General features: G+C 49.2%; 1 protein-coding gene across 1 annotated transcript in view; it reads left to right on the top strand.

The window, feature by feature from the left end:
* The window catches only part of arhgap20 (Rho GTPase activating protein 20), a 23,087-nt gene extending 9,642 nt beyond the window's left edge, over positions 1–13,445 (top strand). Inside the window, exons 3-15 of the mRNA XM_036545578.1 lie at positions 437–607; positions 1,162–1,311; positions 1,990–2,031; positions 2,235–2,319; positions 3,377–3,454; positions 3,599–3,665; positions 3,840–4,028; positions 4,972–5,150; positions 5,553–5,717; positions 7,931–8,046; positions 8,474–8,663; positions 10,357–10,471; positions 11,428–13,445. Of these exons, the coding sequence (XP_036401471.1) occupies positions 437–607; positions 1,162–1,311; positions 1,990–2,031; positions 2,235–2,319; positions 3,377–3,454; positions 3,599–3,665; positions 3,840–4,028; positions 4,972–5,150; positions 5,553–5,717; positions 7,931–8,046; positions 8,474–8,663; positions 10,357–10,471; positions 11,428–12,998 (3,118 nt within the window). The 3' untranslated portion in view covers positions 12,999–13,445. The remainder of the gene's footprint in view (positions 1–436; positions 608–1,161; positions 1,312–1,989; positions 2,032–2,234; positions 2,320–3,376; positions 3,455–3,598; positions 3,666–3,839; positions 4,029–4,971; positions 5,151–5,552; positions 5,718–7,930; positions 8,047–8,473; positions 8,664–10,356; positions 10,472–11,427) is intronic.
* Positions 13,446–14,178: the final 733 nt, after the last annotated feature.

Here is a 14,178-nt window from a genome sequence, read left to right on the forward strand (position 1 = left end):
AGTCAGAACACAGAAATACTGTGTGTGTCTGTGTGTGTGTGTGTGTGTGTCTGTGTGTGTGTGGGAGAGTTTTTGTGTTAATTTTCAAATCTCTATGTAACTTCTGCCAATGTATTTCCCAGTATTTTATTTTTGCTGTTTCATGCACTGTTAAATAACTGTTCTATATTCCCTTTCCAGAACCCAGACTTTGAAAGTGACCTAGTTTGGGGTAATGTCACTACTCCAGACTATAAGAGTGGCTCTGTTTGGGGTAATTTAAGTACCCCAGACTCTGACAGTGGCTCTGTTTGGGGTAATTTCAGTACCCCAGACTCTTAAGAGTGGTTCTGTCTGGGATAATTTCAGTACCCAGACTTTAAGAGTGGTTCTGTTCGGGGCAATTTCCATTAACCAGACCATGATAGTGATGCTGTTTTTGCCATTTGTTCCTCAGAGAGAACTGCCTGTCGCCTGTCAGCCCTGAGGCTTGTCCTCTGGTCCAGTCCTTCTTGACCCCGTCCCGGACCTTTGTGACCTATGGTTATGCCCAGCTGAAGACTGGCCTGCAGACACAGGAACGCCACCTGTTCCTCTTCAATGACATCCTCCTCATTGCCAAAGCGAAGTGAGTCCAAAAGAAAGAGATCATGCCATAGCCTGTAAGACGATTCTAAACTGTTTTAAATAGTTTCATGGAATTACTCTTATGATACATTTTCTAGCATTTTTACAACATTACAGCATTACAGCATTAGCATTGGTTGTTATCAATTTCAAAGGCCAGTTGTAACTCATTTTGGTTAAAACATGACCGGTTACGTTTTCTAAATCAGCAGGGAAAAGAGAATGATGAGCAAAGAGACAAAAACAAGCTAAAGAGAGAGAGTGAATGAGATAAGAAGAAAAAAACAGAAAAGGCAGAAAAGAGGGAGAATAGGAAGAAGGAGAGATGCTGTATGTGTCTGTTCCTGTGGATACTGTAGTCTGTACATACAGTTTCTGTGCAGATGCTTTCATGCCCTTTCTACCCACAATACTCTTCCTCCTGCTCTACCTAGGCTATAATTGTCTAACACAGGCGAAAGAAGGTGCATGTGGGCCAGTATTGCAATCAGAGTCCTCTTTCTACCTGAGTGCAGATGTTTGTGTGTGTGCTTATCCAACCCTTGTCATCCACAGGTCACCCACGCACTTCAAGCTGAAGGTGCAGGTGCGTGTGTCTGAGATGTGGACAGCCACCTGCATGGAAGAAGTGTGTGAGGGCAGCACAAGTCCTGAGAGAAGCTTCGTTATGGGCTGGCCCACCTTCAACTGTGTGGCCACCTTCAGGTACGTCACCCAGGGTATGGAGACAATGGATCAGATTGAACTCATGCACATACCACAGCCACTAAACATCTGTCAACACAACCGACTGTCCAAACCAAAGAGTTGGTTTGTGGGGCTCCTGAGAGGCTCAGTAGGTAAAGCACTTCTCTTGAGATCCAGGCGGGATCTCGATTTGAAAGAAGCCATATTGAAACCGGCCAATTGGGACAGCGAGTCCACAGCGGTGGAACAAATTGGCTTAATTCAACTAGAGACAGGGACAGCCAGGTTGTCTTACCACTCTTGGACACCAGTGGATTGCTCAGAGGACGTTGGCAGAGTAGCGCCTGTCCCGTAATTGACGCCCACTTCGCTGTAGTGCATTGTGGGACGTGTAGTGTGAACAATGGGACGACTGCGTTCGTCTCCCTTTGGTTCTCCTGCATGCCTGCAGAGGTTGCTGCGGTGAGACCAAAATAACAAACTGTTGCCGATTCCAAAAAAAACACAGTTGCATAAAAGGGCAAATCCAGACAAAAAAGAGCTGATGCATGCCAGGACCATAAAATATGTTTTTGAACAGCAGGCATTTGGATGAGATTTATGTAGTAAGAATATTGTTTTGTAAGGACTTATATAAGAGGGAGAAAAAAAAAACGTGATTTCTAACCTGATTTCCAATATTTGTTTCTCCCGCAGTTCCATCGAGCAGAAAGAGAAATGGTTCTCCTTCATCAAAAGGTAATCCACTCAGACTGCTAACGCCAGGTCAAGCCCATCTCTGCTTCGGCTGTGTGTCTGGAGAGATATTACAGGATGTACTCTCTGTCATCCACCGTTTCATCCACGCCGTTTCAGTGCAGTGGAGTGACAGGTTCTTTGTTTTTTGTCTCATTTGTGTGAGCTACCTGACATTTTCTTGTAATCTTCAATCCATTTTGCAGCCAAATACAAGACGAGAAAGAAAAAGAAGATCCCAAAACCATACCTCTGAAAATATTTGCAAAGGACATTGGGAACTCTGCATATGTAGGTGTTAAGCCCGTGTTAGTGCAAGTGTGCATACCTGTGTGTTGTATATATGTGTGTTGTGTGTGTATATGTCTGTGGGGGAGTGTGTGTGGTCTGTGTTTATGTGGGTGTGTGTGTTGTATGTATGCATGTTGTGTGTATATGTGCTTGTGTATGCGTGTGTGTTGTCTTTGTGAGTGTGTGTATGTTTGTGCTGTCTGTATGTGTGTGTTTGCATGTATGTCTCTGTGTATGTGTGCTCTCTCGCCCTATGGAGAAGCACTAAGGCAGCCCGATTATCTTGGGGCATTTATGAGGTCAGGATATACCCAAGGTCACCCAGGGCAGACGACCTTGGGGGGCTCAGCCCAAGTCACAGGACAACAGCAGATGGGGTAGGGGGGAACCTGATCCCCATTCAGAGTATTCGAGTCATCCCTGTAATCTCTCCCAACCCCGTCCATTGGCGGCCCCCCCTTTCAGCAGCACCCTCCCAGCCCTGAAACATATGGGAGTCTGGGTAATTTGTGCAGAGCCCCTTGCTGTGGGTAATCTCCCCGCACACTCCAGATGGAGACGTTGCTGCAGATGAATGGGGTGGTGGCAGCGACGGGCTCGTTGTGTGGGGTAATCTTCCCGCGTTACACGCGTAGGTTTGCGCAGTGCCCAGCGCTGCAGCTGTCTCTGGGTAATCTCATCAGCGCGGCTATGACTTTAATGCTCACCCGATGAGATCACCCGAAGAGATGCTCTCTTTGCGTTTTAATGGCAATAACTCTGAATTAAATAAATAAAAACCCACTGATGATGACTAGGGCACGGACAGGTGAATTTCCCCTTTCTTTGATGAGGAAATACAGAGGGATAAACTGACAGAGTCTGCAGCGTTTCGGTGTCCCTGAGCCCAGCGTTCTGATGTTGGCGGCTTTTAATCCTCAGTGCGCTTGTGTGTTTCCACTTACTCTGAATGGGTGAATGAGGAGGTGGGGGGATGAGTAATGAACTGAGAGCCTTTTGGAGCCTGGTTTCCTGACAGTGGCTATTTGGCTGTGTGTTTTGTGTGTTTCCCTCGCAGGCCAAGATTCTTACCGTCAGTCACACTGATTGTGCCACGGAGGTCATCGCCATGGCGCTGCAGCAGTTTGGGATTTCGGTAAGTACCGCCCCCAATACCCCAGCCCCTCCCCCCCATTTCACAGTGTAGCGTGTGTACATTTGTAAGTGTGTGTGTGTGCGTACACTGTGTAGCGATGTATAGATGTTAACAGAGTCTTCCTCTCTCTGTCCCTCTGTGCAGGGCTGTGTGAAAGATTACCAGCTCTGGGTGAGCTCCAGAAAGGATGACCATCCATACCCTCTCATCGGTGAGTGCACATAAAATCCTCCATGCAGGTTCAATCCAGTCCTCAGCTCATGAGCTACATAGGTCTGAGCTTCTCTGTGACCTCCTTTCAACCTCTTAAATGTAGTGCACCATTGTAATGACCACCCAGCCAAAAGAATGTGCAGTAACACTCACCCCCCCCAACCCCTCACAGGGCATGAGTTCCCATTCAGCATCAAAATGAGTCACATCCGGGCGCTTACCTCTCAGAGCGGTGGAGGGAAAGACACCATTACTCCTCCAGAGCCACAGGAGGCGCTGCTGCTGGAGCACATGCCTTCGGACACAAAGTGCCAGTTCATCCTCAAGCCCTGCCGAGTGGCCGTGGGGCAAGCTATCATGGGTAAGGGTCGCTTCTTTCAACACGCACGTGCTACCAAAGACCACTGATCGTTCAGTGACCTCCAGAGAAAGGGAGGCAGAGAGAGGGAGAGAGTGAAATAACGAGCAGGGAGATGGAGAGAGTGAGTCAGGGAAAGAGTGAATGAAAGAGGAAGAGAAAGAGAGGGAGAGAAGGAGTCAGAGCCTGTTTTCCACAACCGCAGGGCTCCACCGACATAACCACATGTCTTGCCTTGAATTCCAGCACGAACATGTCACACAGTTATAAAAACTTATTTTTGTCCTTTACGTAAATGCATATAATTTATGTATTTTTTCCCCACTTTACAGCTTTTCTAAAGAGTGGTAGTATGTGAAAGCATAAAGAATAAATAGAATGGCCTGTGCCTGCAGGAACACCTTGCTGTTTGCCTGTGCCTGAACTTCCTCATATCCACATCACCTTCTTCCTTCAGTCCCTCTCACGCTGGGGGGGGGCCCTGTGTGCACTGCAAAACTCATAACATTTTAACGATGCCCAGACTCGCAGTTAAAAATCTCATCTATATTGCTTTACAGCTGTATTGTAGAACGTAATTTTGGGTGTAAAGCTGGGTCGCGTGTTGAAATGAGTTTTGGGTAGGGTCGAGGCGTTAGCCTGGGTTGCGTTTTACTGCGCTCGTTGTGTGGTACTGCTTTCTTTCTTCCTCCACAGTGGAGTGCTCAGTTGTAGGGCGTCTGATTTTTGTAAACCCTCTCACTCCATTTCCCCCCGAAAACAGACACAGCGATTAAAAAAAAAAACCCAGACGGCAGGTCGCTCGGCTCTCCCTGCACACTGAAACCCTTTCTACGACCCAAACAGGCACGCGCCGGCGTCCGTCCGGTCGGGCGGGCGGGAGCGTGTCTGGACACGCGTCTCCCTCCCTCCTGGTCAAAGCCCCCTTTCTCTCCTCTGCCCTCAGAGAGCGGCCAGAAGCCATTCAGGAGGAAGCGCTCCATCATCAACTGGGCCTTCTGGCGCGGCTCCAGCTCCCAGCTGGACTGCCTGCCCGTGTCGCCCACCTCGCCCGGCCCTGGGCGTCTCTTCGGCCTGCCGCTGAGCGCCGTGTTCGAGGGCGACGCCCTCCCCAGGCCTGTGATGGTAAGCATAGCCAATTTATTTTCATACAGCACAAGCACCAAGACAATTAATTGGGAATTGGCCACAGTATTGAAGAGACAAGGCATTGTGAAATGTTTAAAACAAAACAGAGAGAGCTCTAAGACATATGGAACATATGGAACATTTGCTTTGTGCTGGAATGAATTACTGAAAAAAAGATTTTCAGACCGTGGTGCACTGCCATTTCTTTGTCTCTTATTCTATCTGTGACCTCTTTTTCCCTCTGTCTCCCTCACTCTCCCTCCATTCCTCCTTCCATTTCTACCTCTCTCTCCTCTCTTTTCAAGGGGAACGAGAAAAATGGAAGTGTTTGTCTCTTTGCTGTATTGTAATAAGCAGGCTCTAAACTGACCGTCCCTGCCCCTCTCCCTCGGTGTGCAGGACATGCTGGTGGTGCTGTTCCAGGAGGGCCCCTTCACAAGGGGGATCTTTCGCCGCTCTGCCAGTGCCAAGGCCTGCCGGGAGATGAGGGAGAAGCTTAACTCAGGGCTGGACGACATCACGCTGACCTGGGAGTCCACCTTCGTCACTGCCGCCGTCTTCAAGGTACACCTGGGTCAGGTGACCGAACTAGGATATTAAGAGCTCACGGAAGCCAGCGCCTGGACCACATGCCATTGCTTTGAATGTTCTGAATGATCTGGAGGATGCAGTGTAAACACATAGTATAGAGCTTATCTTTAACCAAAAGCAGCTTTGTTGTCAGATGGACATTGGCTCTTGCGCTGCAGGCATAGTGTTATTCAGGAGGTATTCCAGTATACCTCTCTTGTGCTTCTTGGAGCACTAAATGGAAACACCTGCCTTATAAGAAATACTTTATTAATCCCGAAGGAAATTTGAGGGTCACAGCTGCACCGTCCGGCACACATCAAAACAACAAAGAATAAATTGAATAAAATAAATAAGAGGTATAAAATACAACAAATAGAAAGAAGTTTGTGCAATTATGCGTTGAGTTATTGTGCAAGTTATCGTTATTGAAGAGACTGAATATGCTCACTGACTGACGCCATCTTGAGCAGATTTGTTCTCACACTGACAGACTCAATCTTGAGCAGGTGTGTTCTCACACTGACAGACTCAATCTTGAGCAGGTGTGTTCTCACACTGACAGACTCAATCTTGAGCAGATATGTTTTCACACTGACAGCCTCAGTCTGGACCATCTGTGTTCTAACACGAACAGACTCAGTCTGGAGCCTATCTGATCTCACACTGACAGAATGAATCTGAACCATGTGTGCTCTCACACTGACAGATTCAATCATGAGTATCACAGCTCTCCTCAGCTCACCCACTGAATGGGGGGGTCAGGGGAAAATGAGACCTTCCAGACCTGATATGGCTGGAGGTAAATTTCACCTGACAAGACTGGCATAGCCCATAACCCGTTCACACAGCCCTTATCTTTCCAAACCAGAGTACCAAAGAGAAAACATGAACTAAAGCTGAAAAATGAATTGCGCTTCCCGAGATTCAGTCAGATAAACACAGTGAATTCAAACCACATGCACTGTCTGTTAGCCAAGTCTTTTACTGGAAAAGGGGTCTGTTGGAATTTGATGAGATAGAGCAGAACCTATGATGGTTTTCAGCAAGTTTTTATTCAATAAACTTTTAAAAATTAAGTTACATTTGAAGTGAGAAACCCCATTTACATGTCAGAAAATATGAGAAAACCAATGATGAGGCAAAGCTGAGGGAGACTTACATTCCCCATAAAGGCTAATCCTTTTTAAATGCACTCTAAATTACTACACATTTATTTTTCTTGGAAATATTTATTGTGATGGGTAACAATTTCTGCGTGTGAGAGAGGATTTCTCTCTTCACATGGTATATGTAGACGGATGGATACTGTGTGAGGGTTTTTCGTCCCGGCCCCCTCCCCCCATTCTTAAAGAGAGGCGCTCTATTCAGAGTGACAGACGTATTTGAACATTCCCGTCAGCCGCCTGAGTCCTCGCTAAAATGAGAAGGTGTCTGAGAAACTGTGAATGAACAGGGTAATCAGGACTTCCCCTGCTGGGAGCACAACAGCCGCTCACTTTCAGATGGAATCTGTACGCTCATTCACACAGACACCGGGACACTGATCCTGCGGTTTGGTGCTGTTTACCTCACTAATGTGAGCGGGGGGGGGGGCATATTTTTTTACCCAGGGTGCCTGTAATTAGCTCCGTTACATTGTGTCTCCTCAGCTCATAGGATGAGAGGCATGAGTCACATGAGCTAGCATGCGCTGACTCTTCTGCTGAGGCTGCTAATCGTCCTCATTATCAGTTGATGTCAGTTATATGATCTAATCACATTATCTGCATATCCTGATGTTCATGTGCACATGGAGGGCACATGACTCAGAGGCTGAGACACGCGCACATGTACGCACGCACACACACACACACACACACACACTCCCTCTCTCCCGCACACTTTCTGTTTCAAAGATGAGGTATTATTGTACTGGATGCTTTTCCGTTTTACCATAACAACGGACTGTGTCTGTGCCAGCAGCTGGCATTTGGGATCAGTCCAGCGGAATAGAAAAATAGAAAATAGAAAAAAAGGTAGTTCTATGTCTGGTACAGAGTAATAGTGTACTAGAACATGCAAATCCTAGAATGGCAGGTGCTTACTCACTGTGCATATCTCTGTATCCATCAGCGCACACTGTCAGTTGGGGCAGTGCTCTTCATACCCAACAGATCAGCCAGTCAGTCTAGTAAGTTCTGTATCTATGGTCTTGTCCCACACAGGACTTCCTCCGGCACATTCCGGGCAGCCTGCTGTCCCAGGACCTGTACGAGCAGTGGGTCAGAGTGTTGGACCAGGCCGGAGAGGGAAAGGAGGACCGGGTGCAGGCCGTCCAGAGGTAACTCTCCCCCTCACCGAATCCTGACACAGAAACCATGTGACAATATCACAATGTGTTAAAACAATGTTAGAATCGCATACGCAGAATGTTATATTTCGGCCTTGAAGGAGTCACAGAGCCAGGGATGGGGGGGAAGGGGGGGGGGGGTGTACGGAGGGTGGAAAGGTCTTTGTGATTCAGTAAATAAGAAAATAAACCCTTTGTCAGCCACCAAAGAAACGGGAGACAGAGAACAAACAATAAATGAACTATGCTTGCCCTATAATAACAACACAATGGGCTACTGACAAAACAGAAATAGCCTGATACGGTTCATGTGATCTGTGATATCAGAATGAAATGAGATCCCGTGGTCTGCACCAGTAGAGGTAACAGTGCCTTAACACCCCCCCCCCCCCCCCCCACCCCCCCTTTCCCCCCAAAGGCTGGTTCAGCGTCTGCCAAGGGAGAACCAGCTCCTCCTGGGTCACCTGCTGGCCGTCCTGCACTGCATCCATCGCCACGCCGACCACAACCAGATGAACAGCTTCAACCTGTCCGTCTGCATCGCTCCCAGCATGCTCTGGCCGCCCGCTTCCTGCAGCCCCACCTCAGAGAGCGAAGGGACATGCAAGGTGAGGGGAGCGGCTCCGGAGCCCAAATATCATCCCTCACTAGCATTCCCCTGCGTTTTATTGGTCGGTTCCCCTGCTCTGGGGATATGCATTCAGGAGCGATCCAGTGTGTTAGTTACTGCCATCGCTTTAATAAGGCCACGGAATGCCCATAAAAACAGAGACACACACAGCAGACCTGTTATCCAACTGTAATGAGCTTTGGATTTACCTCTGAGTACCAATTTGAAACAAGCTTTTTTTTCTCCATTAATTTCAGTAACACATGCCGAAATTCATTTCTGGAATGTCAAGGACAAAGTTCATTGCAGTTAGGTAGAATCTGGGCCAAAGAACAGAAAAACACAGGGTTCTGCATGTACATCTTTGGCTGAAATGACGCACCTGCTCTTTCTCAGACAGGACCTGTGTGGTCAACTGTGTTCCCTTTTGCACTCAAGCAGAAAAGTCACAAGGCAAAAACAGTTTGCGTTGCTTTCGAAATGAGAGGTTTTGACGCCTTATCATACAGTGTCAACATTCTGCATTTTTTCGAAGGCGATTTTTTTTCACTCACAAGTGTTTACATTTTTTTCGAGGAGCTCCAAGCTGAGGTTCACCGGAAAGTATTTGAGAAATTTCCTTTAGATTCCTGAGGGCAGCTCTGTTCTGAGAAACTGGAGCTGTAAGAATGTTTCTCCCCAAGTTTGTTTGTTTGTGTGCATGGTGGCCCTCCAGCAGCTCGGCGGGGCAAAAAAAGTGAGATTTTCGACATTCCACATCAAGTGGTTCACCGCAGAGCCAAGCGGAGCAGGGGTTCTCACAGGGCTGCTCTCTTCTCTGCAACTTCTGTTGCTCAGGGATAAGGGCATGGACCAAATAAATACTAATTTTAAAAAGTGTTCTGTGGGGACACGCAGGGACCTTGGAACTCCAGGAGGTTCTTGTTTTGGTCCTGTCTGTATTCCCATATGATCCGCAGAGGTACTTTGTTAGTTTTTTAGGCCAAATGCTGTAAGACACCTCAGATTTACTGTGTGAATATAGGGAACTTTTCATCGGCTTTTCCACATTAGCCATCCTGCACCGTGGACATGGTTACAGTTGGGAAAACAAAAGAGAAAAAACAGAAATGGTTCTTTAATGAGGTGGGTGGGGTTCTTGTGCAGGATAATTGAAAGACATGGAAAAATATCAGAACTTCACTGATTACATCTAAATTCAGTTCTGAAGCACTGGGGAAACTACAAACTTCCATGAAAAAGACTGTTTATCCTGTATAATGATTCTAACTTTAGAAAGACAAAATTCTAGGAGATGTATTTTGATGATAAAAATAAAGCCTGGATGGTCTACCTTCCATGTATGAGATCTGAATAAGATTTGAGTTTAAATGGGTCTTCCATGGTTTGTTTTTTTTTGTGCTGATGTTGCTAAAATGTTGTAACATGCATTACTTTATAGCTTTGGAATGGAAACACATTTGTAACTGTATTTTTAAAAAGCACATAGATTTGCCTTCATTTTGTGTTACATTTCCTTATCAAACTTTGAAATGATATCCCGGTACTTTCTCCAAAAAGCCTTGACATTTTCATCGGGACACCGAGACTCATGTTTGTGGAATGCCTGTGCATGAGCGTTGGACTTAAAAGGTCTGAAGATGTACACAGAATCCGCTTCCTGGAGTGAGCGTGCGTAACTCTTCCTGCAGGTGTCCGAGGTGGTGAGGTTCATGATCGAGCGCTGCTGTGAGGTGCTGGGGGAGGACATCGCCTCTCTGTTTGGCAGATTCCCTCAGCGGGGTGGCGGCAGTGACCACGGCTCCGGTAAACACAGTCCCCTTCTCTCCCACATGCTGTGTACTGAAAAAAAATAAACAAATGAGGGGAAGACTTTGCTTGGACGTGCCTCTGACATTAGCTGGTTTTGTGAAGGCCGTTCACTTTGGTTAGCATTTGGTTCCTTGGTGTGCGGGACACAGATGGCGTTTCTGGGTTTAATTTTCGAGCAGCTTCATTACTGAGTCTTTTGAGGAAAATTTACTCCCACAAGTATGCAACCGCACACACTCACGCGCACACACATTGGACCGTCACCTTGTCCAAATTAGTTGTTTATTTGGAGATCAGGGCAAATAAGGAAACATCACCATAATGATGTCATGTTCTTTTGCATGTGTGATATGTGGTAGAGTTGTAGTATCAGTGATATGTTTGGTGAATAGATTGGTCTGTCTGTCCTGCGTAGAAACCCACAGGGTTGTGTGTGTGTGTGTGTGTGTGTGTGTACAGGGTCTTTAAAAGAGAGGGGGTAAGAGACAGTGAAGGAGGGACGGAGAGAAAGACAAACATAGAGGGGAAATGTTCTGTGGCTGAAGCAAACTGAGGATGTGTCTTTCAGCTCTAATCAATGTTATGCGGAGCTAACAGAGCCTAAGTGTTTAGGTGTGGTCTGAGGGCGGGTGAAAGGCAGGCGTTGTGCTCCCCTCACAGTCCTTTCTCTGTAGAGCCAATCCAGCTCTTTTAAACAATCACCTCTCACTATCAACTGCTGAAATGCTTACAGTTGTAATTGGGTGTTTAATGAAAGTCTGGCCTGAGGCCATTTTCAATAGGTCATGAATTCCTCATTCAGCTCCAGCTGTGCTGGTGTGCCTTATTGCATATGTGACATGTATCAGATTGACACGAGGGCCTGTGCTCACCCCTACTCCCTCGGCTCTGTTTCTCTCCCCTTCTTCCCCTCATCCCCTCTTTCTCTCTCCCTCTCTCTCCACGCGCAGACGTGTCTTCCTTCCAGCTGAACGACTCGTCCTACGACAGCCTGGAGAACGAGCTGAACGACGACACCGAGTCCTCCTTCCAGGACCTGCGGGGACAGAAGGACAAGCAAGAGAGCCGGAGCCGGGACTCCGTGATCACGCTGAGCGACTGCGACCTGGACCAGCCCGAGCCGGGCCCCGACCCGGCACCCGTGCACCTGGAGCTCCCCCCGCTGGCCCGGCCCAGGAAGTTCACACCGGCGGGGCGGCAGCTGCGTGCGCGCGCTTTCCGGGATGCCCCCGAGCGCGAGCCCCTCTGCACGCGGGGGTCGCGGCGTCTGCGCCGGTGCTCCGAGCCGTCCCTCAGCCACCCGCTGTCCAGCCTGCACATCGGCCACGGGGAGCACAGCGGCGTGGCCCGCGTGGCCAGCTACGACGCCGTGTCGGACCACGAGGAGGACGAGGTTTTCGGGGAGCGGCTGCGCGAGCTGCAGCTGGACGGGCCAGCTGAGGGCGGCGCGGAGGAGCGGGGCGGGGCGGACTCCCGGGGCGCCCCGCGCCGGAAGCACAAGCAGGCCCCCCCGCCGCTGCGGCTGGATGCCAGCTGCTCCAGCCTGTCCTCCCCCGCCACCTCCCCCTCCGGCTCCTCCCTCAGCTCGCTGGACAGCGCCTTCTCCCAGGGCTCCACTGACTACACCCTGGTCCCCCCCACCGAGCCCTGTCGCAAGGGCCTGAGAGCCCAGGGAAACACGCCTGCTTCCCCCTCCTCGCCCAGCACCACGCCTTCCAGGGAGGCCTGTGACTGGAGCCAGAACAGGAGCACCCATGGCCTGCACCCCAACAGCTGGCTGAAACGGGGCCGCCGGCTGTCCCTGCGGCAACAGGACGGGGAGGGCAGGGAGGAGGAGTTGGGGCAGAGGGAGCCCAGCGGGTCTCCAGGGGCGTCACAGGACGGCGAGAATAAAGCCCATGGGCAGGGAGAACTTTCTGGAAAAAGACCCAACAGCCCCCAAACCTACCAGCAGGCCGTGGTGAAGATCCAGCACTTCAGGTCCCCCTGCTGTAGGGCCAAAGAGAGGGGGCTGGCGGTAAAGGAGCTAAGGGGTGCGGTGTTTTACGGTCAGAACACCTCCTGCGTCACTTTGCAGAGGGAGCAGCCGCAATCCCTCCCCCCAGCCTCTGAGGGGTCCCCCAAGCGCCCCTCCGCCCTGCGCCGGGCATCCGAACCCACTGGGCTCGGGTGCCACACAGGCAGAGCCTCCGGCTCCACCCTGGAGCGGCTGTACACACAGGCGCTGGCTGAGGGGGGCAAGATGCCGGCCGGACTGAACCCTCAGGACAGCGGGCTCAAGGTGTCCGACGTGGAGCCGCACAACAGCCCCGAGCTCAGGTTCTGCCTGTCCCCCTCCGCCACCAGGGCCGTGAAGGACTACTTCTCCTCGCACGTGGACGCCGAGGCCTCCCTGCGGAGGAGCCAGGAGGTGGCCGCCGCCATCGTGCAGACCAAGAGGGAGTGGCAGAGCAGGAGGTGCAGCGACCCCAGGTTCGACGACTTTGAGCAAATCTTTTTCGCCGAGGAGTCGTACGTCTGACAGCAATCGTGGAGCGCCCCTCGGCCCCCGTGCACCCCTGGCTCCCTGCGGGTCGCTGTAAATCACGCCCCGGGGTTTCAAGTGGCGCTTCCAGCATGGTTCACATCCCAGCACAGTCGCCCACATCTGCTCCTGACAGGAAGACAGATCCACACACACACTGCGCCCCACAAACCCTAAATCTTCCCCAGCTAATCTCATTCCTTAAAGGACCCTGTGTCGCCAGCAACTAAAAGGAATGGCTAGAGGATTGTAGTAAGGGCCTCTTCTACTCTGAGACAGAAAGTCTGTCATTTTTTAGCAGGGGGGTAGTAGAGGACCCCCTCAGAAGCACTCTTTACCACCCTCTGAGTCCTCTGTTTTTCCTGACTGCTGTGCGGTGTTGTTTTGCAGAAGTATTGCTACAAGCTGATAAAAAAAACTTTCTGTATATTGTACATGCTCTTATTTGCCCCCATGTGTTCATAATACAAATCAAATGTATGGAAATGGCACCTATGAGCTTACAGTCCTGCTGTATTTTTGGCAGCTTGCCTTTAAGAAATGGATACAGAACTGTGTAGCTTACTGCAATACCCATTAGAGAGAGCTGGAGAGCTGCAACAAACAGCCATCAAAGGCTTCATCTACTATGTAGAGCGACCGTGTCTACCACGTGATAAATGCTCTGAATGCATCGTGTAGTCACTTTGTAAAAATTCGAAAAATATTTTCTTGTAGCCAGTCATTGCCGTCGACGAAGGACAGAGAGTTCTTCCAGAGAGTGAGTGTGTGTGTCCATATGCATATAGAAGGGTGTGCGTGTGCACATCTGTGTGCTGAAGAGTGTATGTATGTGTGTGCAGGTCCCACATACTCTACGAAGGAATAGAAAGGTTTTCAGCACTTACATGACATCTCCATAATACAGTCTCTTTTCCATGCAGTTTTTTTGATTGAAAACTCACACCACACCCAGAGATACAGTATGGAGTGAGTGTGTGTGCGTATGTGTGAATGTACGTGTTGTGTTTGTGAATATCCATTGGTCTGGATGTATGGCAATTGTGTATATACTGTGTGTCATCATACGGTCATCTTTGTTCCTCAAAGTATTTTTAACACTTTAAGGCTTTTTGAAGTTGTTTAAATCACTTTGCTGCCAATAATGCATACATTTATGATGATTTGCAAAAAATAT

Source organism: Megalops cyprinoides, chromosome 14 (assembly GCF_013368585.1).
Source record: "Megalops cyprinoides isolate fMegCyp1 chromosome 14, fMegCyp1.pri, whole genome shotgun sequence".
Taxonomy (NCBI): Eukaryota; Metazoa; Chordata; class Actinopteri; order Elopiformes; family Megalopidae; genus Megalops; species Megalops cyprinoides.